Below are 27,588 nucleotides of genomic sequence, written 5' to 3' on the forward strand. Positions count from 1 at the left end.
GGAGCTAATTTGTTTTGTTCAAGCCTAACAGGCATACAGTGGGGGAAAAGGACAATAAAATATGTTTAAAATAAATATATTTAACTGATTGCAGTAGTAGAATTAACAAAAAATAGAATAAACTAAATTTATGAAATATAAATAGAATGGAATACATACAAATTTAAGGCATAAAAACTAAATTTACACACCATGTTTACTGAGAAATGTCACAATGATTAAATAATCAGTGTTTAAATCAACATTTTCACATCACTGTCATTAAATATACAGGAACCCACTGATGAAGCACTTTCCCTCCAGGAGTCGTTATCTAATCACCAGCAGATAAAATCTGAGAGTGAAAACAAGGACAGTGATGAGTCCTTTATATGTGTCCTTCATCAACTCTCCTGATCTGTCAGTGCCGCCAGCTGTTAAACACATTATTCACACTCACACAGATAAGTCAAAGAGTAATCTTTGTCCTCTGTCTTAGTTAATCATTCAGCTCTGACTCTGTTAAAGTCGAGGGGTTAAAGCCTGTGACCAGAGGATTCCTCCATCAGTTGTATGACAGCGTGGATCATAAACTGTCAGAGGAGGACATGGGGGACATGAGTAATGAGAACCAAAGCAGCGGACTCCTGGTGAGGGTCAGGAAATTTAACGCCAAGGATGTTTTCACCTGGTAAGTGAGGATATGAGACTATGAAAGCTGTGTCGTCAACTTTGTATGTTTGAAGCTAATAAATATCTGTAACTGTAATGATTTAGGAACTGATGTCATTTAGGGCTGCAACTAACGATTATTTTTAGTGTCGACTAATCTATCAATTATTTTTTCGATTAGTCGATTAATCACGATTATTTTGAGTTTCAACCTAATTTGGCCTTTAAAAGGTGCAGACCTTTATAATTCAACCTGTGTTTTGCATTTTTACTGCATTTACCCAGAGTTAGGTTCTCACCTCTGATTGGTCAGCCCTGTGTCACGTTTGTTTGTCTTTATTTCATTCATGATGACGTGAAAAAATATAAGTACTAGGCTATACAAAAAATAAATAGGCTAAATCTCAAACTGAATGAAGCAGGTAACAGGGAAATTAAGTTGTTGTACGCAGTGTTGGACAGACCGCTTATTAGTGACTTTGGGCTCGTTTTCTAATGTTTATTTGCTCACTGGGGCTCGCTTTGCTCTCTGTGTGATCCCGTCTGAATCTCTCCCAGCTCTCCATAACAACGCGTTAAGTTTCGTTTCTCTACATGCGCTACTTCCACTTCGCTCATTCGCACTCCGCCCCTCCTCCTCCACGCTGAGTGTTACCGTTGCAGTGTGAGCTTGAGAGTAATAAATGTCCTCTCTTTTCTAAAGTTAGGAGAGTTTTGACACTAGTTTGTCGCTTAGATCCTGAAAAACTGTCTGTAACAGAGAGTGAAGGGGACTCTCTAGATCACGTTATCAGACGCTAAACTCCAGGAGCTGACAGGCTCCGTCAGAGCCTCCGTCGGCGCACAGCGCTCTCTGGAAGTGGAGATTTTTCCTCATCAATATTCCTCACGTATGAACTTCGTGATCTTTTCCCATAAAAGTATCCAATAACACAGCACCTCATGGTGTGAACTGAAGTTACAAATGAGTGTTACCACCTGGTATTTGATTTCACCATACGACAACAACAATAAAAACAATAATACGACGCGTCGACTATTAAAATTTGCGTCGATGAATTTTTTTCGTCGACGTAGTCGATTATGTCGACTAATCGTTGCAGCCCTAATGTCATTAGGAAAACATCCAATCCATGATAACCATAAAGATCTGTAAGAATTAATACTTCAATAATATGATACTGCTTCTGTAACAAGCGTTCTGCTAAAACTTTATATAAATCTAAGACTTTTTCTAAACATAACTCAGAGTCATGAGAGCCACTTCATCTCAGTTCATCTCATTATAATCGATCTGATTTAAAATGCTCATTAGATTATTGTTGTTATGGGAACTGCTGGGATGCCCTTGTGTGTGACACTTGACCTCCAACTGCTTAGGACACTTAATCATGTGCAAACCCCTAACTCTGACATCCCACCATGTTTATAGGATCCTGTGTGTGCATGAAACAACTGAGTCTGGGCTCTACAACAAGTTTACTTTTTATATAAGTGACTGAATTTAACAGATCATCATATTAATTCAAACTGCTTTTTATTTAAATCTGAAAGTATTTCTGATTTAACTCTTCACAAGGCAAATTTGCGTCGCAAATACAAATATTTAGGACACTAAAGAAAGTAACTTCACAGACTTCTCTCCTCTCCCTCAGGCATTTGGCCCGGACGTTGGCCATGGGTCAGGGCCTGGCTGCTCTCATCTGTGGGACGGCCGTCTCCTCTCAGTACCTGGCCACAAACTACCACGTTAACACACCAATGCTGCAGAGCGTAGTGAACTACACTCTGCTGTGTGTCACCTACACCACCATGCTGCTCTGCAGAACAGGTAAACACTGTATACTGGATGCTCAAAGACCTGCCACAAACATATTTAACACCAGTTGTGGGTTGTACTTTGGCTAAAAGTTTCTGTTTTTCTCAAAAATATGAGACACTTGTACTTGCACATGTTACTTTAAAGCTACTTAACTCATTTTATTCACTCTAACTTGTAACTCACTCTAACATCTACTATCTAAAGTTATCATCATGCTGTATCCTAAAATAACTGGTATAATATAAAATAAATAAATAAAGACAGGCCTGTATTTCCATGTGTTGAAGTTGAAATATCATTGACTTCACAGCCAAAAAAATCATATAATTACTGTACAGAGATCAGAAAACCAGCAGGAAACTATTATGCAGCTTTCTTTGATTAAATGACTAAATGAAGAAGCTCATCTACACTGCAAAAATCTGAAATCTTATCAAGTGTTTTTGTCTTATTTTCAGTAGAAAATGTCTTTTTAAACCCAATATTAGCCATAAATTAACCTTTTTCTACTTGTTTTAAGAAATTCAGACCTCATTTTTGTCTTTAAATAACTTGAAACAAGACATTTCCTGGCTTAATAAGTTGAATGTGGCTCATATCGAGTATAACAAGACTTTTTTTTTTTTTTTACTTAAAATAAGACAATAACACTTGATCAGAGTTCAGTTTTTTTGCAGTGAACTCACAGACTTCAAACTGTCCTCAGACTTGGTGTTGAAACAAACAAATGTTGTTACTGAAGTTCAGGGGTGTTCCCCTTTAAAACGTAGGGGATGAAAATATCTTACAGATTCTGAAGAGGCGGTGGTGGAAGTACCTCCTGCTGGGCCTGGTGGACGTGGAGGCCAACTACGTCGTGGTGAAAGCGTATCAGTACACCACGCTGACCAGTGTACAGGTGGGTGCAGGTTGGGTCTGTGTGGTTTCCTTTAAATAGACTAAGGCTTCTCGGCAGGGATTGTAAACATGCACACACTACAAATAACAACATTTCTTCAAATTTAGCTCTAAAACATCACTTTTTCTGCAGATTAAGAGAAAAATGGGTGAAATGTATTTGTCAGATATTATATACAAATGTTGAATATTATTTTTAAATGTTATAAATGAATGTCATGATTCTAAATATTTAGCTACGTTCCTAAACATTTAGTTTCGTTCTTAAAATTGAGCTAATACTGAATATATATTATACATTTATAAATCTTGAGCGAAGATTTCTAAATATTTGCAAAGATTTCAAGATATTTGCAAAGATTTCTAAATATTTTGCTACGATTTCTAAACGTTTAGCTACCATGCTAACTGACACTCCCGCCCGCCGGAAGTACCAAAATAAAAGTTCGAAGAAGCGATTTTGCTTGGACATCAAGCTCTACTTCTTCGATGTCGACCACAGGATCTTCGACAGCGCCATCACAGCACTTGGTATATGTATTTTTAACGGCAGATTTAGCCGACTGTGTTTGACTTTTTCAAAATCCGCTTGGCTAAATCGCTTTCTCCAACTTTTATTTCGGTACTTCCGGTTGGCGGGAATGTGAATTTGCATGTTAGCTAAACATTTAGAATTCTTTTTTTTTTTTTTTTATTGCAAATATATATAACAGTGTATACATACAAAAAAAAACAACGCTCGAGGCTCAAACTTCATGTGTACAATAAAAAGTATAAAAATAAAAAATATATATATTCAATATTTTTCTACAGTTCATTTTCTGTGCATACATTTTTGGTCTTCTGGGCTTTGGCATTTGTGCAATAATTTAAGGACATTAGATACGAGGACAACAGTGACTTAAATACAATAAATTTTGGCTTTTGATTTAAATGCTTACAGCTATGAATGTGATATTTGGCTAACAACAATATTAAATTTAACAAAAAAACTTTTTTTGAGGGGAGACTCTTCGGGACAATACCAAAAATAATATCTTTACGATCAATTTGTACTTCTATAGAAAGCTTTCCATTCACAAACAATGAAACATTTAGAATTCGTACCTCAAGATTTAGAAATCTTGACGTAATATTTAGAAATCGTTGCTTAATATTATCAAAATCTTGTTTCAGATTTATAAATTTTTGATAAATACTTAGCTAAGTATTTAGAATGAAACTAAATGTTTAGAAATGTAGCTAAAATTTAAGAACCAGGACACTAGTTTGTAACATTTAGAAATAACATTCAACATTTAGATAAAACATTTAACATTTATATATAGTATTTGACAAATATATTTCACAAATATTTCCCTAAATCTGCAGAAAATGTTATGTTTTAGAGCTAAATGTGGAGAATTGTTGTTATTTGTAGTGCGTGAAACTTAACAAAAGATTTTTCCTTGAGATGTAAGTTTGATAAAATGTGTGTAATTTTGATTTTTGATATCCACACTCCTGGTTGTTTTCTGTCCCCAGATGCTGGACTGCTTCGTGGTCCCAGTCCTCATGATTCTGTCTCGGTGGGTTTTAAAGACGCGCTACAGGCCGGTCCACTATGTTGGCGTCTGCATCTGCATCCTCGGGGTGGGCGCCATGGTGGGGGCTGACCTGCTGTCTGGGCGAGACCAGGGCTCCAGTAAGACCATCATCTCAGATTCAACATACATCACTCACTGCTGATAAGACTTACAGAGATCAGTTAAGGTGTTAAGGTGTTAAGGTGTGTGATCTGACCGCAGCTTTAAAAATCTCTCCTCAGCCTCAAACATCCTGCTGGGAGACGGTTTGGTGCTGCTCAGTGCTACGCTGTACGCTGTGTCTAATGTGTGTCAGGAGTACACAGTGAAGAATCTGAGCAGAGAGGAGTTCCTGGGCATGGTGGGCCTGTTCGGCACAGTCATCAGCACGGTTCAGATGTAAGTGTGTGTATCTGACTCTTATGAGTCATTTAACGTTACTGAAAATCTGTGATTGATTATCTATTTCTCATCCACAGGGTGATTCTGGAGCGTAGTGCTATCGCTTCCATCCAGTGGAGCTGGGAAGTCGGTGAGTCATCTAACACAGAGGTGACCGCTTTGGTAAGTCTTATTTGTAGCTTTACTCTGAGCTAACAGCTGTGTGTGTGTGTGTGTGTGTGTGTGTGTGTGTGTGTGTGTGTGTGTGTGTGTGTGTGTGTGTCTCCTCTCAGGGCTCCTGTTCGCTGCCTTCGGGTTGTGTATGTACACTCTGTACAGCTGTATGCCCATCGTGATAAAGCTGAGCAGCGCCACCTCCGTCAACCTCTCCCTGCTCACCGCTGACCTCTTCAGCCTCTTCTGTGGGATCTTCGTCTTCCAGTACAAGGTCAGAGGACACAGACACACACCCTGAAAAGTCCTGACTGATCCATCTTTATTGGTCTTTGACAGAAAATACAAGAATAACCTCAACAGTTGAAATGACCCGACCTGTCTAGTGCTAAACAAAACGGATCAGTCACCACTGAGTGATTTTGGCGACTGAAGTACAAAGTTGTGAACATTGTTGTGAAGTGGGCAGGTATTGGATTAGTCATATCTGCTGAAAGTAAAACACACTCTCTCATAAATTCACGCTTGAATCCCTCACCCCGGCTCTGGGTCACAGCGACCTGCTGGACTTGAATCCAGCAGAATTAATGAATGATTACACGACCTGGTCTAAACCGATCTGAGGAGGATGAACCCTGGAGCACAGATTGTGCTGTAAGGTTGTCGAGATGTTTCACAGATTAGTAAAGGTGTGAACAGCTTTAATAATTCTATTCTGGTACCAAGAATCAATGATTAGATCGATAGATTCTGATTTGATATTTCATGTGTCACTGCATTTAAGTTAAATAAATAACCAATGAAGTCAGAAGAAGAACTTTTGAGGTTTGCACACTCACAGCTTTTCACCAAGTGAAGCTCAAACTTCAAAGCACCACAACAATCAGACGTGAGAAACTTTTCTACAAGGTGTATTCATTTTTTAAAGTTTGACCACAGCCCATCTGGAATGACTGGGGAGATGGATTTTTTTTTTTTACCTATACTGCAGCCAGCCACCAGGGGGAGCAGTTGTTGTGGTGACCTCACTTTGAACCGAGCAAGACATTGTCCATTTTTTTTCTAGTCTATGGGTGAAACTGAATTACAGGTGTCTCAAATTTCAAATATCTGTCATACAAATTTATTTCAAGTTATGTAAAATTTGTTTATAGATATCTTCAATTGAATTATGACTATCCCTAATTCCTTTTTTCTAAATTTCCATTTTGACTTGTTAAAAATTTATTTGCAGATATCTACAATTCATTTTGACTCATTTAAATTCAATTTTTTATTATTATTATATTAATAATCCTCATACTAAGTGCATACAGTCTATATACCATTAAAAACCATTTGCTTTAAAAATGTGCAATTTTAAAGGGATAATTTAAGAAAATAAGCACTAAAATTAAACTTTTTCTTAAAAACACCAACACATTTTTATCTTATTCACATACTACAAACTTCATTTTGGCAAAATCAGAAGCTGGATTTAGTGACTTAAGATCAGTAAATCACTCCTCAGATTGAAACTAAAGAATATTTGACTGAAGCCCTTCAGATAAAGACAAACAGGACTACATGTGAGTGTTAAAGTTGCCTAATAAGCCTGTTACATGAACTCCATGTTAAACACGATGCTGCCCCCTGGTGGCCAGAAATGTTTAAATGAGGTTCAGTATTTAAAAAGCCACAGCTGTGTCTGAAATCACCTACTTCCTGTTTTGAGACGCGTGGGATGTGTGTAATAAAAGTGAAACTAACCCTGTGAACTCTGCTCGACCTCAGTTCTCTGTGCTCTACCTGGTCTCCCTGGTGGTCATCCTCATCGGCTTCATCACCTTCAATGCCGTACCAACACCAGAGCCTTCCCCCTCCTCTTCCTCATCCATCTATGAGGAAGACTCCTACGACACCTCTGTGACCATCGAGGAAGACGTCACGAAGCAGGAAGTTTGTGTTGCCGTTGAAAGAGAGGAAGAGGAGGGTACGGAGAGGGAAGAAAGGAGCAGAGAAAAAGAGGAAGAGGAGATCAGGAAGAGGAAGAAGGAGACTGTTGGACACAGCACTAAAATGTGAACAGCTGTCAATATGACATGTTTTATATTTTTAAACACTTTTATTTATTTTTTTATACAATGAAAAACATTTTGATGTACATTTCAGAAATTATTAACAAAGGGAATTCAAATAAAACAACCTTATTATTATTCTTCATCATGTCCTCGACTTAAAATTCCATGTTCATAAAGTTTCACAAAAGGCAAACAGTCACTGAGCGACTTATTACAGAGCCGGACTCCTGGCCTGAGGCACACCAAAACACAGCACACTGTCACCCTCTAGTGGACGCACTGCTCTCTGCACATATGGCTCTTAAACCACTGCAACTCACATACGGTATGACGTCACTACAAAGGGTAGGAATTTGAGGCTGCCCTGCATAGGCTTGAATTTGAATTTAATCATTTATTTGTTAGAGATGATGCAGCTTAACATAGTTTAAAAAAAAAAAACATGAATCTAATGTTGCTTCACAGAGAGTTTAAAGCGAGTGATAATTCCCAACTCTTGTCCCTAGCTGGGCCTTTAAAAACTACATCATAAATTGTGCAGAAAAATAGCAAAAAACAAAACAAAACAAAACAGGATAACAGTAAAATAAAAATAAACACATTAACCTTAAAAAACAACAAATTCCCAGTTCAAACAGGAAATTAAAAACATCTGTAACCTTAGTTGTAACCTGATTCACAGCTAAGCTCCTGTGCTATGGAGGACAAAAAGTGCCAAAATGAAATATATAAATACACCATTAATAAAAATGATAAATAGTTAATTAAATTAAAAAAATTGTCAGTAGTAATTAAATATTGGAAATAAATCAATTAATTAAATAAATTTATAATTAATTCATAAGTGAAATAAAAGTGTTGTGACATACTTAAATAATTGAATGTGTCATTAATTATTTAAAATGTTTATTTATCTAATGTAAAACCAAAATTAATTTCTTTATTATATATTTAATGAATAACTCATTTAATAAACTATTTAATTAATTATTTAATTATTATATGCTACCCGCTCTCGCAGCACATCATGATTTAATTTTTTCTGTCACTCTCACCCATCAAACTCAGTGGGCGGGACTTACGGTGGTTGAGTCACAAACATGAGTTTCGTCATTCACAACAGTTTTTATTAATTCATAAAATAATTTTATATTCATTAAGATGTTTATTTAATCAATTATTCTTTCAATTTATGATTTATTTATATATTTCTTTTTGGCACTTTTAGTCCTCCGCACTACCCCACTGATCAATGACATTTAAAAGACACACTACAAAAGGTTTAGATTCACATAACTCGCTGGGTTGGTGAGACAAGTCTTCAGTGTTCATTCACATCACAGTTATTAAAAACTAGGTTTTAGAAAAACAGTTTGGAGCACATGATCAGGTAGCGTCTGCAAACGAGAGAATGTGCCTTAAAGAAAAACTAATGGTATGACACATACGCCTAAAAGCACTCACGGAAGTTTAGACTCAACTATAGAGGTTTTCATTAACGTCAAACACTATGAAGGACTCTCTGATTCTCAGGTTCACTGATCATTTAGTGAGAGATCCTTCATAATGTTTTTTTTTTCTTTATGAAGTATCAGCACACCATAAATGTGAAATGTAGAAGTAAATGTGCGGGGGGAAAAAATTCACCTTATTAAAAAAATGGCCTGAGTCATTTTTTTCAAGTTTTTGGGAAAACACAAAACTTAACCCATTTCCAACATCCAGTTTGGACAACTTTTTGAAACCTGACCGTTGACTGTCCTTTTAATCCATAAAGCAAACTCAAAACGTAAATAACTCCAACCTAAATTGAACAAATGTCAGGTCAATCATACCCTGAGTGGGCATACTCAAAGAGCTTGTAGGCAAAGATTAAAGCAATTTAACCAGAGATGGCCAGCGTATTCAAGAGATTATTTAAGCCAAAATACATTTTCCTCCAAAAATGACTAAGGCCATTATTCTAATAGGGCGGTGATATACGAAAAAAGGAAATTAACAAACATCCTCTGTAAATACTGCTGGTTTATGAGTTGTTAAAGTGCTCCTCAGTCGGTCATTTTTCCTCCTTTAGTTGGAAACGTCTTCAAACCTCTTCAGTCTGCTGCCTCTGAGCTCATTCAGCTTCACCTCCTCCCCGGCCCAGAACCGAACGCCAAAGACTTTTCCTGAAAAATGAAGATTAAAACCTCATTTCTGCTTTTTTAACTACTCATGAAGTGATAGGCGCCATTTAAGATGTAAAACCTCTTACGATCCATAGTGTCACAGACTTTAACGATCAGCACAAACCCTGAATGAAAACCCGCTTTAGATCTGTCATCACAGCAGACAGAGCAGTAACTCAGTAACAGTCTGTGTGTGTATCCTACCTGCTATGAAGCGATGAAGTCGGCGTGTATAAACTCCAACTGAAGACGCCAAACCTGATGGAGAAAAAAGTGAAATGAAATTAAAAAAGTGGATATAATTCATTTAACTTTCAATGGACAAACATGAAGATTTCAGAGTGGGTCAAAAGGATCTCTTTGCTGTTCTGCTTTGTGATAACAGGAAATGATCGCTTTTTTCAGAAACAGTGACTGTAAGAGCGACACCCCCACCAGGATGAGGTTAGACCACAGGGACTTGAAGGTCACGTAGCATCTGAACACAGAAAACTCACTCCTGACTCCAATGATGGCGTTACGAGTTTGTTCATTTTTTCTGTCAAAGAGAGGAAAAACATACACTGACCTGCACTCATCTTCATGATGGTCTCCAGTGGTCCTCGAGTGTACAGCAGACCCACAAAGATACCTGCCAGGTGGCCCATCCAAGAGGCCCTGAGGGGGAGTGATGAGAAACACACGGTAAATAAGCTTGAAGTTCTCTGTTGAGCCAGGATAATATTGGTTTGTAGTTGTTAAAGTGTCTCACCCTAAAACCACATAACCCAGTACAAGCTCGGCCCAGACAGCGTAGCGGTTTGGCACAGTAACGACCAACAGGGTGGTCACACCGTCAGGGTCGTAATGGTATCTGAGCGTGCCCAAAGCAAACAGGACGCCTACGGAGAAGATTTAAAGACAAGAAACAGGAAGTCAGAGATAGATTCAATGAAAAGAGGTGAAAAACAGAAGATAAACCAAACAAACCCCTTTTCTATTGGGTTATTGAGTTAGAGAAGTTTGAAAGAGGATAATAATCCACGAAAGATAATTTTGTAATCAAAGCATCAGACTCAAAAATAAAGTTATTGATTTAAAGTGAAAACAGAAAAGTTTCATATGCTAAAAAAATGTATAAATACACAAATCCAAATGAGGAAGAAGAATATAAAATCAATGATTGAGATCAGGTCCTTTGAACAATGAATGTGAGTTTTATGTATGGAGGACTAAAAGTGCCAAAATGAAATAGAAAAATAGATCAGTCTTTAAAATAATTAATAAATATTTGTGTCAATAATAATTTTATACTGAAAAAAAATCAATTAATAATTTAATAAATATAAAATTATTTCATTAATTAAATAAAAGTGTTACAAAATACAAAAATAATCAATCAAATCTGTCACCAATAATTTGATATGTTAATTTTTCTTGTGTAAACCCAAATTTAATATCTTAAATATTTATTTAATGAATCACTCATTTAATGAATTATTGAATTATTTATTTAATTCATGTTAACTGCTCTTGTATGGAGTACTAAAAGTGTTAAAAAATATATATAAATACTTCATAAATTAAAAAAAAAAGAAAAATAAATAAATAAATAACAGTGTCAATAAGAATTTAATATTGGAAATAAATCAATACACAATTAAATAAAAATATGTAATTAATATATTAATTGATTTAAACTGTTGTGAATGGGAAAAGTCATTTTTGTGACTTGACCACCCTAAGTCAAGCCCACTGAGTTTGACGGTTGAGAGAAACAGATAAAATTGATTCAAGATGTGCTGCGAGAGTGGTTACCATGAAATAATTAAAAAAATTATTAAATTAGCAGTTTATTAAATAGATAGTAAGTATTAAGTATAATTTGGGTTAACATAAGATAAATAAACATTTTAAAAAATTAACAACACATTTATTTAATTATTTAAGTATTTCATAACATTTATCTAATAAATAAAATTATTTTAAATTAATTTTGTTATTTATTGACCAATTTACAAAATTAGATAATTATTGACAAAATTATTTATTGACTTATTATATTTTTATTTCAATATATGATATATCTTTATATTTCATTTTGGCACTTTTAGTCCTCAATAAATCCTCTGGAACCCATTGAAAATGTAGTTAGTGGCAAAAATATAATTAATAATAAAGAAAAATGTGTGAAATTTAGTTTCTTCTACAAGTTATTGTAAAAATCTGACACTTCATCCATTTGTTTCGTCACTATCATTAACTCTAGTGGTTAACTTTTCTGGTCCAAATGATCAGTGAAACTTTTGATTTTGAAATATTTAACAGAAGTAAAATCTTGAAACTAAAACTACAACAGAAATAGACCAGAAAAACCACAATACTGTTGTCTTTTTATACCTGAGAAGCCGACAACACATGCTGAAGCTGAAGCTGAAGCTGAAGGTGTAGTTAGGAACGGGGTCAGTAAAGCCTGAAGCAGCAGGTACATCAGGTCTGAGAGCAGGGAGAAGACACACAGCACGTAGCAAAACCAGCGTCCACCCATACGGGGCTCCAGCAAGCTCCCATTCATGACCAAGACTATCATGTTGAAGGACAGGTGTATACTGTCATAGTGGTGCACAGCGGACAGGAGGAGGCGATGCCATCCATTATTCACGTAAACCTCCTGAAGTCCCAAACAAGTCTGAAAAAAAGGAGTAAAACCAATGACTTTGACTTATTTTCACTTTGAAAAGATTGCACTTAATGTGAGATTTTGCATCTGTGACATAAAAAGGAAGTACTTCATTTCAATTTCTCAATGGCTCTTTTTGCAGCCACTCTGTAACAGTTTATGAGTTTCAGTATGAGTCGTGTTTCTGTGAATTTTTTGTTCTCAGTGATGACTTACCGTCCTATAAGGCAAGAGCGGGTATACATAATAGAGCACATAAAGACCCACATTTAAAACCAGGCAGGACTTGGTGACTACTGGGATGTTATTAAAGCCCTTTTTAAAGAGATAGTAGGCAAGTAACAGCAGTCCTGGATGGGCGATTAGGGCCATGCTGAACGACCCTGTGAAAAGAGATTAAAAAACAACGAGTTCAGGTAATGAACTACGAGCTTTCTGCGTGTTTTTAAGAGCAAAATAAAGACCAAACTTTCTAATGTAGCTTTAAATTTGTTTCATATGTGTATAACATATAATCTGTATGCAATACTATTTTATTGAGTGTTATTTCAACTCATTTTATGCTTTTCTTGTATTCACTCATTTATTTATTTTTTTTTACTTTTAAGTATTTTAACAAACTCCTCTCACGTAATTTAATAATCTGTTCCCTCTTTTCTCCTGTAAAGCACTTCAAGCTGCATGTTTGAATGAATGAATGAGGGTTGGCATATTATAAAGATGAAGCATTTGAGAAATCATATTCAGTCCAACTGTGCTTGTCTAAATCTGATTTTCCTAATCCATTAAACAAATTTAAAATGTTGTAAATTGAAAGTAGACGTTAAAATTGATGCACGTTTGTTCTTGAATGATACCCGGAAAGGGAAAAAGAAAGTAAACAGAAAACCCCCTGCGCACTAAAAGGAACGATATACCGGCTCAATTCTTCTTCCTCAAAAGTTTTAATGATAAAAAAAAGCTGTTACACACAAATAGATAATTTTAAAATTGTTTTGACAAACCTGTGCGAAGTTCAGACAAAGGCTTCTGGCTCAGACTTTCCCGGTGATGACGCTGTGGGGCTTTTTGTTCAGTGATAACCTCCAGGAAATGTGTGAGGGTGATGAAAGAGAAACCAGCGTGGTTCACAGCACGCAAGACAGTGAATCAGGGGGACTGCCCGAATATATGCATGAATATAACGGCAGTCAGACAGACAGGCAGTCAGACAGACAGGAAGGTAGGTAGACACACAGACAGGCAGTCAGTTAGGAAGACAGACAAAGATAGAAGTACACACACACTTATACTTATTTAGGCAGCTTATGGGGACATAGAACAAAACACCACGCAACCTTTTGGGGACATACGGCAAACACCGCACTTCAGGGGACACCAAATTTGGTGTCCCCAAATGTGCTCATTACACCATTTTATATTTTTCATGAAAGCTTTTTTTCCCCCTGTTTGATGTTTTTAACCCTAAGTTTTTGACAAATCACATTACAGCAACCTTGTGAGGACCTTAGCTGTACACAAACTCTGACAGAAGTCCCCTCTGAGGTCTGCTTTTTGCAAATCTCAGATTCAACACCTTTAGATTTGTCTTGACTCCCATTTAAGGACATCATTTGCTTTTGGGGGAGGAGATTCTTGAGAATACTGACTAAATCAACACAAAAAAGTGAAGACAGTTGAATTTATAACAAGTAGATATTAAAAACACTCAAAAGGGGAGCCACACACAAGTACAAAGCACTGGGATCAAAGTCAAATGACATTTGTTGCTGCCTCACCAACCGGTCGTTAACAAAAAAGGAAGTTCTTGCAAAACAAATGGGAAAGAAACAAAAACAGGGACTCTCCAGGTCTGAAACTTAAACCGTTTTTTTACATCTGCAGCAGAGGCAGCTTACACCAGACCACAGAAATCACATGACACTGAAGCTGAAGTAAGATCAATGAACTTCCAGGAATACAGTTCCTGTTGCAACAGTCAAATACTCCCTTTTACTGTAATTTGTTACAGCTGAGAATCACAGTCTTATCAGTGTCCGGTGTGTGTAATCAACGTCGCTGAAATCAGTGTTAGTGCTCTCATCTGTTGAGTCACCTGAGTTTTTTTTTTTTTTTAAGAAGAGCAAGACCAAAAAAGTGACCCATATTTTTCTCTTTTATGAAAGAAAGACGCTCTTATAAAGCCATATTGAGATATGTGAAGTTAAAAGTTATTTAAAAGTTACAAGAAGTTATACAAACATAAAAACCTACAAGTGTTGTGACATGAAAACATCTTAAGACCCATGTGATACTCACATAATGCATTTTGTTCCTCCTTTGAGGTCATGTAGCGTTCAGAGTAACTGCTATAGTTCTGTTTCAATTCTGAAATCCTGGATTAAAATGACTTAAATTATCAAGATTGAAGGATAAAGAAAAGGACAAAGAGTGACCGAGCTCTTGTTGTCTTTGTGGAGACATCACATACAAAGGTTAAAGGTCGAAAGTATGCTAATTGTCCCTACAGGGAAACTTGTTTGCAGCTTGGGACAAACAAATACATAAAACACATGAATCATCCAAACAAAGGGCCTGAGTACATAAACATGAATAATGAAGCTCAGCAGAGATTCAACTTGATTAAGGGGGGGGGGAAATGAAAGTCTGTACCGTTTGCCTGAAGGTAAAACTTGCACATGTGATGAGTCAGTGTGCATAGTAAGACAACTAATTTTATAATTTTAAATTTACTCCATGAATATTTTGTATAAAACCATAGACTGTATAAAACATGGACGTAGTTTCCCTGACATCACCCCTTTGTTACTACAACAGAAAATGAAGCAGATTGGCTATCGTGGCCATACTGGTGGTGGCAAGGGCTTTGTGTACAGCTATAGGGCGCCTGTCCGTCATGTGACCCTGAGCTGTGCCTCTGATTGGGTGAGCTTGTGATCTTAATATCCTCTGAATGGCCAAGTTTAAAAAAATTCACCCCCGTACAGTGGGTGCTGATAGTAAAATTAGCGACTCAGACTGGACACGTTTTTTGAGTCAGGCTGTAAATAGGTTACTTTCTGCTTTGAAAACAGGTTTTTTTTTGGCTTGGTGTGTATGTGACTTTCTGTACTTCCGGAGCCAGCCTCAAGCGTTCACTTGAGAAACAGCAGATTTTAGCACTTCACCATTGTCTCATACTCTTATACCAGAGGTTGCTGCTTGGTATAAAGCAGAAATTGTGCTTGTAGTTTATGCAGAACTGGTTCAGGGGGTTGGTGCGTGGTCCGGTATGAATCAGTACAGTTTGGTTCGGTTTGGATCAGTAAAGCCTGATCCTGTTTGTGTTTCTACAGCCAACCATTCCCGTCTTGGTAGGAGGCGTGCAAGCCAGCCACTGATAGCCTCGTCAGCTACATGATAACATAACACCATTGCAACGCGACACAGTTTACCCAACGAAGAAGAAAAACGCGACATAGTAAAGAAAGAGCAACGATAGAAGACATCTAGCTATTCATCTTCTTTGTGGTTGACATGTGGCTCTTTGTTACAAAGAACAATCAAGCTTTGTTTCAGAGAAGACTGTGTAACACCACGAGAAACGCAGCCACTTTCACACAGGAAGTGACAATTCTTTCAACCAATCAACCAAGTGTTTCTAGCTCCACCTTCTGGGGTTGGATCGGTATGTCTGGCACCCCAACAGAAGGGGGCCAAAAAGTGGGACTGTACGGGTCAGTAATTTGGGGACATGCCCTGGGATTAGTCCATGGAAACACTACAAAGTGCGTCTCGTACAGAGAGGAACTGAACTGAACCACTTGGTGGAAACAGAGTTTAGGTCTGGGGGTCACAGGCACTTTTTCAAATGCCAAACCTGGTCATGAAAAATCCTAAATAATAATTAAAAGCTAAGCTAGCTTAATCGATACATATTTGATGGAATCTGAATAAATTACAGTTTTTAAATTTCTTCTGAATCTCAAACCCTATTCTAGTCAAGCCTTTAACCAGGCCATGTTCATCCAATAAAAAAAGTCAGCAACACTCAGAAACTGTGATTCAGCAGATTTAATGATGACTAATGTCTGTTTGCTGAGCATGATGTCACAAGTTCAACAAATTGCAATCATTCAAATCACTCAACGTCACATTTCATAAAATTGTGTTTTTTTGTTTGTACAGTGAAGGTTTATCAAATTCATAAAGATCAGTTAGAAACGTTGACTCTGAAAAGTTGAAAAAAGCATTTCTGCTCACATCGAAATGAAACACGAACCATCAACAGGCAGAGACTTCAGGAGGTGAAAAGGGCAGTACTGAACTTTTTATTCTTATAGTGTTTACCACAGACAAACAGGGAGGTGAAGAGGTGGCGTGTGTGTGTATGTATGTGTGTGTTTGCGTGTGTGTGTGTGGAGGGAGGGTCCCAGCAGGTAGATCACCTCGGCAACACTATATGTCACAGTGTTTGATTTCCAATGCCTCTGTAAAGTTTGCTCTGACTTAAATAAACGAAAACATCATTCGACGTTAGCATCGACAGATGGACCCGTCAGTCAGAGATCAGACTCTTTACTCTTTGATTGAGCTGCTACACTAAATATTTCTATGTGCACTGTAGACACCTCTTTAAAAAGTCTTATACAACAGGTCTTAGTTTAAAAAATGTCTCTAAGACTAAACTTTGATTTATAATCTGTTTAAGACTTTGGATGAATCTCCTCTTCTGTGTTTTATTTAAATAAAATATAAATATTTAGATTAATATAAAGGTAGGAATGTGATCTGATTACTGTGCTGCTGGATATCAGTAAAGTCTCACAATAATCAGAGGAAATGTAAACTTTAGTGTCTAAGGGTGGATTCACACCTGTGGCTCGTTTGCTTTATTCAGATTCAGGGGCTAAAATCGCTTGGTTCGTTAGCGTTCACACAGCAAACGTCTCTGGTGGTCCAAAGTTGTAAACAAATGCCCTGAGTGATCAACTTCCTCTCTCACTGGGAAGTGGCTAGTTAGTTAGCATTCACCTGGCTAATCTACTGGTGTTAGCTATATCATCAAAACATGCATTTTTTTTCTTCTTCTGCTGCAGATTGTTCTACTTCCTCTTCTACCAGGCACCTTACTGCCCCCCATTACTACAGTAGCTGTGTTTCCATTACACCTGAAATTGCCAAAAATATAAATACTGTCATAAAAATGAAATCTTATCAAGTGTTTTTGTCTTGTTTTAGGTAAAAAGTGTAATTTTATACTTGATATGAGCCACATTCAACTAGTCAGTCCAGAAAAATGTCTTGATCTAAGTCGTTTAAAGTCAAAATGAGGTCTGAATTGCTTGAAACAAGTAAAAAAAAAACTGCCAATGAAACAAGAAAAATTTGCTCATAACTTTGCTTAAAACTAGAATAACGTCTTAAACAACATACTTTTTTTTTTTTGCTCCATTAGCAGATTGTTTTTACTTGTTAGAAGCAATTCAGACCTCATTTTTGCCTTTGAAAACTTGAAACAAGACACTTTTCTGGACTGGTCAAGTGAATGAAGCTGTCCGAAAAGACATTTTTTACTAAAAATAAGACAAAAACACTTGGTAGGATTTCAGTTTTTTCCAACGAATAACACTAAAATTTGAGGTGTATTTTTTAGAAGTTGTGATATGAAGTTTATCGCAAAAGTACAATGAAAACACTTGTTTCAATTGGCATGGTAACGGCCGGCAGTGACCAGGGAATAAAAACATGAATCAACATCGTAGTGACATCCTATTAGGCCCTATGCCTTCGTCTTATTGCCTTCCTCCATTAAAATGACAGTTCCTGTTCTTAAAAAATTGGGGTAACCATGGTTACCGCTGGTTACTGACCTCCCTCCTTCTTCCACACTCTGCAAATTGAATCTCTCGGGACAAGATTTTACTCAAGTTGTGTGCATTTCAAGTTTTAATGGAATCACCTGCAAGACGCAACTATACTTTCCAAAAAACTTTAATGGAAACGCAGCTAGTGTGGACCACAGATCTGAGCCGGTTGTGCTGGTTGCCGCGGTGATTGCATTCCCACTGCAAAGGAACTGCTTCAGGGCTTAAATGGAAGTGAATCAAGACCACCCTATTTTGGCGATCTCAATTCGCTTGTTTTGTTCCACATCTGAGAGTGATTGCTGTGTTTACATATTCCCAAACGAACCAGACTTTGGCGAGGGGGGATGCTAACTGTTTCAGAACAACTGCCCCAAACGAGCCAGGTGTGAATCCACCCTAAGTATGTCCGCTGTATGTGGCTGCTCGGTCACTGCCTGCTGGGATCTTCTTATAGTTTATTACATTATTACAAACACCTGAAAACAACATCTTTGTGCTTCTGGCTCACATGCTTACACAACAGACCTGATCTGCTCCGACCGTCTGAACGGGCCAAACTGGTTTCACTCTGGTTTCTGTTTGGTCTCCCAAGAAGCACATCTGGACCACTGAATACAACATCTGTCCACTTCCCTAGGTCTTTACAAGGTCTGAACCAGGATCAGGTCTTAAAAGTTCTACCCTCAGTGGTCCAGATCTGGTTTCCCGATGGAGGCTGAAAAGGAAGACCCAGCTTCAGACTCACAGGATTAGATCAGGTCTGGACTACAAAGTGTCTGGAACTGGGAATCATTTCCGGATTTTTGGTCTCCATGTGGCCTTGAACGTTCGGTTACTCCGACACTTTCACCCGGAAGATGACGCGACCCAGAAACTTGTCCCGCTCGTCGTTGTTACGCAGATCTGAACCTTCGACTTTACACTCGACAGTCTGTTCAACATTAAGATCTTCTTTTGTCAACAACAACTGCACAGCAACCACTGGCTGCACGTAGTCCGGCTGTGAATACAGAGAGGTGGAGACAGGTGTGTTTACCTCAGACATGTCCAATCATTACCGTTGTCAAAGTTTATAAAGTTTCACACTCGGCATGCTGGATGAGATTTACCGATCCACAAAAATAAGAAAAAGACAACATTAATACCCACATGAGCTTTCTTTCCGTAGTAAGGGAAAAACATTTTATCCAGACGACCTTCGGACGGGAAATACTGCATCTGTAAGGGTGTGTCTCTCTACCAGAGGAAGGAAGGGGACAAAGAAAGATTATTTAGATATCAAGCTGACTCTTGAAGGTTAGGGTTAGGCATTGAACACATGTGGTCAACCTGGCCAAAGGAACTGGACTTTAGGGTTGAAGTGTGCTTGAATGGCCAGTTTGACCGCGCTCAGATAATCATCTATCTATCTATCTATCTATCTATCTATCTATCTATCTATCTATCTATCTATCTATCTATGCATTTACTGAATCCTGTCAGGACAAAAGCAGTATGTGTGTGTGTGTGTTGGGGTGTTGATGTGGGGAGTACCTTGGCTGTACAGTTGATGTAAGGGTCACCTCGTGGTTTCAGTCCAATGACCTGCCAACACACAGACATTTGTTCTCATTCATCAATCATTTTTCAGTTGCATGTTTCTCGCACATCTTTTCAGCTTTCGTCATTTTCGCCACCTTCTGGCCCGGAGTGTCATACACACTGTCGTGAACACGTGACTTTCAACAAGGTTTTTGTTTGCTTTGGAATTAAATGAGGATCAGAACGAAACATATTTTCTTTGTCAAAGACAACTTTTTTTTTTGTACTGTAGTTTAGTAGCTGTTTATATTTAGCTCAGCTAGCAGCCCGGTGCTCTAAGACATGTCTGTAATGTGAAACGTTTGTAAATCCAGGTCATGTCCTGCCAGTCATCTACCAATCAGAGCTAACGTAACCTCACTCTTCATTTTATTGATAGACTCTCAAGTTTGAACAGACCACTGCAGAATAACTGCTGACTGTGGGTTGGAATGAACGTTAGCGCAAACAGTTTAGCCCATTTTTAAGTCTTCAGCTCATGTTTTACCCTTTAGCTTGTGTTTGAGACTTACGCTCTTGTTTTAGCCTATAGCCCATGTTTAAGCCTTTAGATTGCGATTAAGCCTTCAGCCTGTGTTTTGCCCACGTTTAAGCCTATAGCTCATGTTTTAGTCTTAAGTTTGTGTTTAAGCCTTAAGCTCTTGTTTGAGTCTTAAGCCCACATTTTAGCCATTTGGTTGTGATTTAGGATTCAGCCTGTGTTTTAGCCCTTAGCTTGTGTTTAAGACTTAAGACCAAATTTTAGCCTATAGTTCATGTTTTAGATTTTAGCTTGTGTTTGAGCCTTAAGCTAAAATTGTTTTGCCTTAAGCCCAAAAATTAGCCTTTAGCTTGTGTTGTAGCCTGTTGCTCATGTTTTAGCCTATAGCTTATGTTTGAGCCTTGAGCTTATGTTTTAGCCTTTAGTTCATGTTTTAGTCTTTAGCTCATGTTTTAGTGTTTAGCTCATGTTTTGGTCATTAGCTTAGCCTTCAGCCTGTGTTAAGTCTTTAGTTCATGTTTTAGCCTTTAATTTATGTTTTAGCCTTAAGCTCAGGTTTTAGCCTCGACCTCTTGTGTAAGTCTTAAGCCGGCATTTTAGCCTCTTGCTCATTTTTTAGCCTTTAGCTTGTGATTAAGCCTTAGGCTGTGTTTTAGCCTTTAGCTTGTGTTTTAGCCTTAAGCCCCAGGTTTTAGCTTTTAGCACATGTTTTAGCCTTTAGCTTGTGTTTTCAAGTTTTATCTGTAGCTTGTGTTTTAGCCTTAAGAATGTGTTGTAGTCTACAGCTCACGTTTTAGCTGTAGCTCTAGTTTTACTCTTTAGCTCATGTTTTAGACTTTAGCTTGGGTTTTAGCTTTAAGCTTGTGTTGTAGCCTATAGCTCATGTCTTAGCCTATAACTTATGTTTTAGCTTTAGCTCATGTTTTAGCCTTCAGCCACTCTCCTGTTGAGCTTCCTTCTGGTCTACATTTACTCATACATCCACTAATTCATTCATTTATAAATTCACTCATGTTTTCACTTATGAATTCACATGTGCACTGATTTATTCAGCCATGTTATCACTCATCTTTTTACTTACATATTAACCCTTGTATTCACTCACACATTTACATATGTATCCACTCATGTTTTCACTTGTTTTTCCCTGTTTGTCATGAACAGCTAGATCATGGCTTCATTGAATCAAGGGTCTAACAGAAACAAAACCTGAAAGCTCATTAGGGCCTAAATCAGGTTTTCACTGACCCGGTTCATCTTGATTATGATGCATGGTTTCCCTGCAGCGAATCCAAAGCTGGTGTCTGGCAGACCAGAGCACTGACGCAGCATACTGCGTTTAAACTGACAAACTTTCTTGACCGGCTCGCCGTCCTGCTCGGTGTATTCGCCCACCATACACAGATCATTACGCTCCTGGATGCTGTCATTATAACCTGCAGAGAAAAGCCACAATACAGCCATGACTGACACGCTCCAGCTTTTAATGAGTAAAAAACAGTTTATTTTCTGACTGTTATCGAAAACAATCCAGTAAATGTTTCTGCAGCAGTCGACCCAGCAGGACCGGCTTTGGTACTCACGCTGCAGCAGGTCGTGCAGTTGTTGGGTGTAGTCTTTGTAGTTCAGCGGGTCGCTGCGGTTGAAGGAAATTTCCGCAGCGTGGGGACGAATCACCAAACCTGTTCTCCAAAAAACCCATAAACAATAATAAAACTGAAAACAGAAGACAATCAACAACAAAGAGATTTAGTGATCGTCATGGCAACATCCTCCCTTTTTTTCTGACTTCATCAACTCATCAGTAGCTGGAGTGTGTGTCCACACCTGGAAAGCACGTGTCCTCAGTGTGCTCACTCTTTGAAAGTGATCGCGTAAATCATTAAAGGTTTTAATCTGAGCTTCACAGCAGGTAGAGCAGCCAGACGCTTACAGAGAACAGCTGGTGGGAAAGAACTCACCTGGGTTAGCTACTCTGTCCTGACGACAAGGAACCTCGTCATCCAGAGTCTGTAACATGACCCACATGGTGAGACAAAACATTCCCGCCAGGAAGCCGTAGAAGACGAGGTAGAAGAGGAGGATGAGACCTGAGAGGAAAAATTCAAAATTACTGTCATGATCCGGTTTGGGGTTTGGGTTTTTGTGTATTTTGAGTCTCTTGGTTATTATTCTTTGTGATTCTTTTCTTGTGTTTCCCGTTCAGTTTGTTGTTTCTGTGTTTGGTTCAGTTCTCCTTGTGTTCCTGTCTGGGAATCTACATCCCCCCAGAGTTTACAATCAAAGATGGCTGCCCCAGGTGTAAACAGTAATTAAGCTCCTGTAATATTCCATTTACATCAACATTTCTGACGAGTGTTTGTCACTCTAAATCAGCCATATACATAGAATTGTTCGGTGTTTATATATAGAAACATTGCTGCAGAGCAGATTTTCCGACTAGGCAAAAGGTTGCTAGGCGCCGCCCTGTTGGCAACAGCTGCCTTTTGCAGCAGCTTTCTCTTCTTTGTCTATTTCTTGTAAATTTTTCTGTCTCTTTTTCATAATCTTTGTATTTGGAGTGGGTCTTTACTTTGTGTGGTTCATTTGTTGGTCATGGACACCAAACTTTTTGTGTCTTCAGTGATATTTTTACTTATTTTCTCCTGTGTTTGTCTGGAGATCCTACATGTAACCATGGCTGCATTGTTTACATGTGAAATCAGCTGTTAGCAGCCTGTAGCATATCAATGCTAACTGGTGCTAGGCCGGATGTCTTCCCACAAGGTGAGGAGAAGGAGGTGAGGACGACGTGCTGGTTCTCAGGTGTGAGCTAAGAAGTGACGACATGGACCTGTCCTTCCATCCATCGTGATTGGGAACGTAAGATCTATCTCCAATAAGATGGACGAGCTAGCCGTGCTAACTCAGCAACAGAGGGAATAGCATAGCAGAGTAGCATCATGCTATTCACAGACATGGCTAATGGAGCTAACACCAGACACCAAAACTATTCTATTCTTCTAAATACTGATCCGATGTAGACATCTCTTTTGATCTTTCTCTGCATTTTGTAAATTAATGAACATAGACATTCCTGAGAACATTCTTAGACTGAAACATTTTTTCCACACCTGCCACATTAATTAACATCTTAAACTAAACATCTGAGTTTGGAAAATATGACAGCGTGCTGACAGCAGGCTGTTCATGTCTGTGATTGGTCACCTACCATATTGATAAGCAGGTGTTATAAGACTGCTTCCTGTGACTTCCTGTGTCAGGTCAAGTGAGGCCAGGTTCATTAGAAGAAGAATCTATGACATCTGATCAGTGCACGGCCAAGTGGACATGCAAAAGCGCAGAAGATCGTTCTCACAATCATCTGTACATACATCCTCACATGTAGATAAACAGTTTAATGTGCAGGATTTAGGGTCTCAATGCACCTGCACCTCAGCCCCAGCAGCAACACCCAGGCTCTACCTGCAGGCTCCTACTACTTTCATTCATCTATTAGCATCACGCTAAACGCGAATACGAGACCTGTTAACTTTAGCTGCAAAGATCTCTACTACAACTTGATGTTTTGTCGTCTCTGTCCATCTCTGTAACCAAACACAACCTCAGCAGAGGTCTCACGTGTGTCTGTAGCTGATAACGATGCTGATGTCAGTGTTTTGGAGAAAATACCAGTAATAGAACAATTCACCTGCAGGGAAAAGCTCTATCCCAATGTGGAACAGGCCAGAAGCCTCAGAATTACATAATATACAGTGGAGACATTACATTTATTTCCAAAGCTGCAATTCAAACAAAATTCCTACCAGACATTGGTATTAACTCAAATAATCCACACATGAAAAGAAATCACAAAGTTCAGGTCCATAAATAATGATTATGGTGAATTAAGTACGATAACACAGGAAAAAAAGTATTGAACACACCATGGAAAGGCTGTATACTTTAGCAAGGAAATGCACCATACCACCTGAAAGCTGTGAGTAATTATTACTTGAACTTTCAATTAGTGCAAACCAACATCAGCTGGGCTAGAGCAAATTGATGGTCCTATAAAAAATGTGTTTTTTTCACCAAGCAGTTAGATACCACACACCTCATGATGGGTAAAGGCAAAGAGCTCTCTGAAGACATTCACAACCTGATTGTTGATCAGCATCAGAATGGAACTGGTTACAGACTTATATCAAAGCACCTGAATATTCCCGTCAGCACCGTTGGGGCCATTATTCACAAGTGGAAGAAGCACCACCTTACCATCAACAGGCCACGCACAGGAGCTCCTTGAAGATTTCTGACCAGGGAGTCAGAAAGATAGTCAGAAGAGTACTCAACGAGCCAAGGACCACCCTGAAAGGGCTCCAGAAAGACTTGGAGGCAGGAGGTACAATTGTTACAGAGAAAACAATAGGCAATGCACTCCACCACCATGGCCTCTATGGACACTCAGCCCGCAAGACTCCATTCCTCAAGAAAAGGCATGTTGAAGCTGGTTTAAAGTTTGCTAAACAGCATCTTGACAAGCCTGTAGAATACTGGGAGAATGTTGTCTGGTCAGATGAGACCAAAACTGAACTTTTGGGCTGTCATACTACAGACCATGTTTGGAGGAGAAATGGCTCTGCACATCACCCAAAAAACACTACACCAACAGTGAAGTTTGGAGGTGAAGCATCATGGCATGGGGTTGTTTCTCATCTCATGGTGTTGGCAAACTTCATATAATTGACGGAGCAATGAATGGAGCCATGTACGGGGAAATTCTTGATCTGAATCTGCTGCCATCCACCAGGATGATGAAGACGAGACGTGGCTGGATGCATCTGGAAGCTGTCATTGCAAACGAAGGCTTCTCCACTAAGTATTAGATGAGTCTCAGTTAGCGTGTTCAATACTTATTTCCTGTGTTATCGTACTTAATTCCACATAATCATTATTCATGGACCTGAACGTTGTGATTTCTTTTCATGTGTGGATTATTTGAGTTAATACCAATGCCTGGTACATTTGTTTGAAATGCATTTCCCTAATGTATATAATCATAATAATATAGAAATGAACATAAATAAGTTTAATTTCTCTATTTCAAAGTGTAATGAGGACCCTGAACTCCTGCCTCGCTGCCTCATTCAAAGTGAACGGATGAGGACACTCAGAAACCAGCTACATCCTCCTCAGTAAATGTGTAAGTCTATATATAAAGGCGCTGACAGTCTATATATAAAACCTTACTGTATGTAGAAACCTCTCAGTATATGTGGAGCTAATCAGTGTAATTTGTATAAAATCTGGTTAAATATAAAACCTCAAATCTGAAATTAAATTTTGGGTAATTATTCATCCATCACCATGATAAACACACGCATACACACGCATGCACGCACGCACGCGCCTGTGTTGATCCCTCACTGTAAAGCGTAAGATGTACACGCGCACACACCTCTGCTGGTCTCGTGCCTGATGGGTTCGGATCCCGTTTCTGTCGACCTGAAGCACCTGCAGAGGCTTCGTTAGAGCCGAACCGAGCCGGACCCGGACTGTGAAGCCTCATTGACAGACAAACAGACAGACTGACTGACAGACGGACGGACACATAGACAGACAGACAGAAAGACGGGTCCGGTTCGGGCTTACCCCAGCTGCTGGCGGTCCGGCCCATGAACTCCCCGGTCCTCGGGTTGTAGAAGAAATCCTTCCAGGACTCCTTCGGCTCATCCTTTTTTCCTTCTGGTTTTTCCTCGTTTCTTTCTGCCTTTTTCTCCTCTTTCGTCTCCTCATTTTTACTCTCCTCCTTCACCTCCTCCTTCACCTCCTCTTTCACCTCCTCCTTCACCTCCTCCTTCGCCTCCTCCTTTATCTCCTCTACCGGCTCCGGGTTCGGCTCCGGGTTCGGCTGCTGCGGGCTGGACGACATGCTGCCGGACTGAACTGATCCGGGCTAATCAACACTAAGCGGGCTAACAGCCGGGCTGAGCCGATACGTCAGATAGCTGAGCGGAGATCTGTCTGTGGCTGCACACACACACACACACACACACACACACACACACACACACACACACACACACACACACACACACACACACACACACACACACACACACACATGCCTACACACAAGGACCACTGCAGAACCAGGCGCATGCGCAGTGAAGCCCCCCGGGGATGAGGGGTCTGCGTGATAATGGTGAGCTGCTGTGCTGTGAAATAGTGTTAGGATCACTCCAAATAATAAAACCATCACAGATATCTGCCATAAAACTCAAATAATGTTTCAGTTAGATAAAAATAATGTTTCATATACCCTCAAAATCAAACATTAGCTTTAAAAAACAGTCAACCTGACACCTCTCTCATTTCTCCCTCTGATTTATAGAAACATTTTCTGGAATAAAAAATATTTTCATGAAGGTTTGATACAGAACAGGAAATAAATTAATCTCATTTGCACCTCATGAGATGATTACTCAAGAATTATTTCACATCAAATGAAAAGACATTATATAATCACACCAGAGCGGACCTGTCACATGATCACAGCGAAAACACTTCATTGGAGGAAAGCAGGACAACCTTGTGTTGATGTCACACACTCACACACACAAATTCACAAACACACACAAGGAGGAAGAGAGGCACGTGAGAGGAGTAAGAGAAGAGTCAAGGACACGATATAAAATTATACGAAGAGGCGGTGAGGTGAGGAGACAAGAGGAAGAAAGGAGGACACAGAGTCTAAGGTGGTGATACAGGAGTCCACTAAATAAACCCCAAATGGCTCCGACAGATTCTTGGTCCCAAGCTGACCCAGCATCCCAGCATCTGAATAAAAATACAGCCTTTTTCTTGGTCAGACAACACTGGAAACAAGACACTATAAGACAGAGAGTCTGAGGACAAAGACCCTGAGGGCAAAAAATCTGAGAATGGAGAATTTGATGAATGAAAATCTGAGGACAAACAGTCCAAGGGAAGAGAGACTAAGAAGAAAAACTCTGAAAACAGAGGCTCTGAGGACAGAGAGAGTCTAAGAAGACAGGGCCCTAAGAAAAGAGAGTCCAGGACCGTAAAGTCTGAGGGCGGAAGGTCTTAAGACAGAAAGTCAAAAGACAGAGAGTCTCAGAAGACAGAGTCTGAGGACAAAAAACAGAGTCTGAGGACAGACGGTCTGAGGACAAATAGTCTAAGGACAGAAACTCTGGAGACAGAGTGTCTGAGGACAGAGAGCTTGAGGATGGAAAGTGGACGACAAAATGTCTGTGGAACAAAAATAATCCGAGGCCAGAGAGTCTAAAGACAC

The 27,588-nt window shown here is 38.9% G+C and overlaps 3 protein-coding genes across 3 annotated transcripts; 1 reads left to right on the forward strand and 2 right to left on the reverse strand.

Annotated features, from left to right (window-relative positions):
* The first annotated feature begins 497 nt into the window (after window positions 1–497).
* Window positions 498–7,652, forward strand: LOC141798182 (solute carrier family 35 member F2-like). The gene is made up of 8 exons (XM_074680004.1): window positions 498–670; window positions 2,307–2,482; window positions 3,244–3,371; window positions 4,895–5,054; window positions 5,178–5,334; window positions 5,415–5,467; window positions 5,610–5,764; window positions 7,264–7,652. Exons 1-8 carry the CDS (start codon window positions 588–590, stop codon window positions 7,552–7,554), a joined length of 1,203 nt encoding a protein of 400 aa, XP_074536105.1. The 5' UTR covers window positions 498–587; the 3' UTR covers window positions 7,555–7,652.
* Window positions 7,653–8,336: 684 nt separating this feature from the next.
* On the reverse strand, window positions 8,337–12,341 carry LOC141798187 (rhomboid-related protein 4-like). The gene is made up of 5 exons (XM_074680010.1): window positions 12,098–12,341; window positions 10,470–10,599; window positions 10,287–10,375; window positions 9,923–9,976; window positions 8,337–9,718 (listed from the first exon to the last, which is right to left on the reverse strand). The coding sequence occupies exons 1-5, from the start codon at window positions 12,285–12,287 to the stop codon at window positions 9,621–9,623; spliced, it is 561 nt and encodes a 186-aa protein (XP_074536111.1). The 5' UTR covers window positions 12,288–12,341; the 3' UTR covers window positions 8,337–9,620.
* Window positions 12,342–16,441: 4,100 nt separating this feature from the next.
* LOC141798183 (sodium/potassium-transporting ATPase subunit beta-3-like) lies at window positions 16,442–26,314 on the reverse strand. Its single transcript, XM_074680005.1, has 7 exons — window positions 25,923–26,314; window positions 22,250–22,378; window positions 21,872–21,970; window positions 21,537–21,724; window positions 19,760–19,810; window positions 19,376–19,462; window positions 16,442–19,226 (listed from the first exon to the last, which is right to left on the reverse strand). The coding sequence occupies exons 1-7, from the start codon at window positions 26,200–26,202 to the stop codon at window positions 19,059–19,061; spliced, it is 1,002 nt and encodes a 333-aa protein (XP_074536106.1). The 5' UTR covers window positions 26,203–26,314; the 3' UTR covers window positions 16,442–19,058.
* Window positions 26,315–27,588: the final 1,274 nt, after the last annotated feature.

The sequence above is a fragment of the Halichoeres trimaculatus genome, unplaced genomic scaffold (genome assembly GCF_033239565.1).
Source record: "Halichoeres trimaculatus isolate MK-OKI-2021-1 unplaced genomic scaffold, fHalTri1.1 fHalTri1_scaffold_9, whole genome shotgun sequence".
In the NCBI taxonomy this organism is placed as follows: domain Eukaryota; kingdom Metazoa; phylum Chordata; class Actinopteri; order Labriformes; family Labridae; genus Halichoeres; species Halichoeres trimaculatus.

Bases quoted from the DNA above. Each gene is read 5' to 3' on its own strand.
- LOC141798183 (XM_074680005.1), bottom strand. From the start codon at position 26,202: ATGTCGTCCAGCCCGCAGCAGCCGAACCCGGAGCCGAACCCGGAGCCG. The intron at 19,811-21,536 runs GTCAGTGAAAAC...GTGTGTTGGCAG, and splicing joins TCATAATCAAGATGAACCGG to GTCATTGGACTGAAACCACG. The intron at 19,463-19,759 runs GTACTCCCCACA...TTCCTCTGGTAG, and splicing joins ACATCAACTGTACAGCCAAG to AGAGACACACCCTTACAGAT.
- LOC141798187 (XM_074680010.1), bottom strand. From the start codon at position 12,287: ATGATAGTCTTGGTCATGAATGGGAGCTTGCTGGAGCCCCGTATGGGT. The intron at 10,600-12,097 runs GTATAAAAAGAC...TCTTCTCCGTAG, and splicing joins ATGTGTTGTCGGCTTCTCAG to GCGTCCTGTTTGCTTTGGGC. The intron at 10,376-10,469 runs GTGAGACACTTT...ACTCCCCCTCAG, and splicing joins CTGGGTTATGTGGTTTTAGG to GGCCTCTTGGATGGGCCACC.
- LOC141798182 (XM_074680004.1), top strand. From the start codon at position 588: ATGGGGGACATGAGTAATGAGAACCAAAGCAGCGGACTCCTGGTGAGG. The intron at 2,483-3,243 runs GTAAACACTGTA...TTTAAAACGTAG, and splicing joins CATGCTGCTCTGCAGAACAG to GGGATGAAAATATCTTACAG. The intron at 3,372-4,894 runs GTGGGTGCAGGT...TTCTGTCCCCAG, and splicing joins CCACGCTGACCAGTGTACAG to ATGCTGGACTGCTTCGTGGT.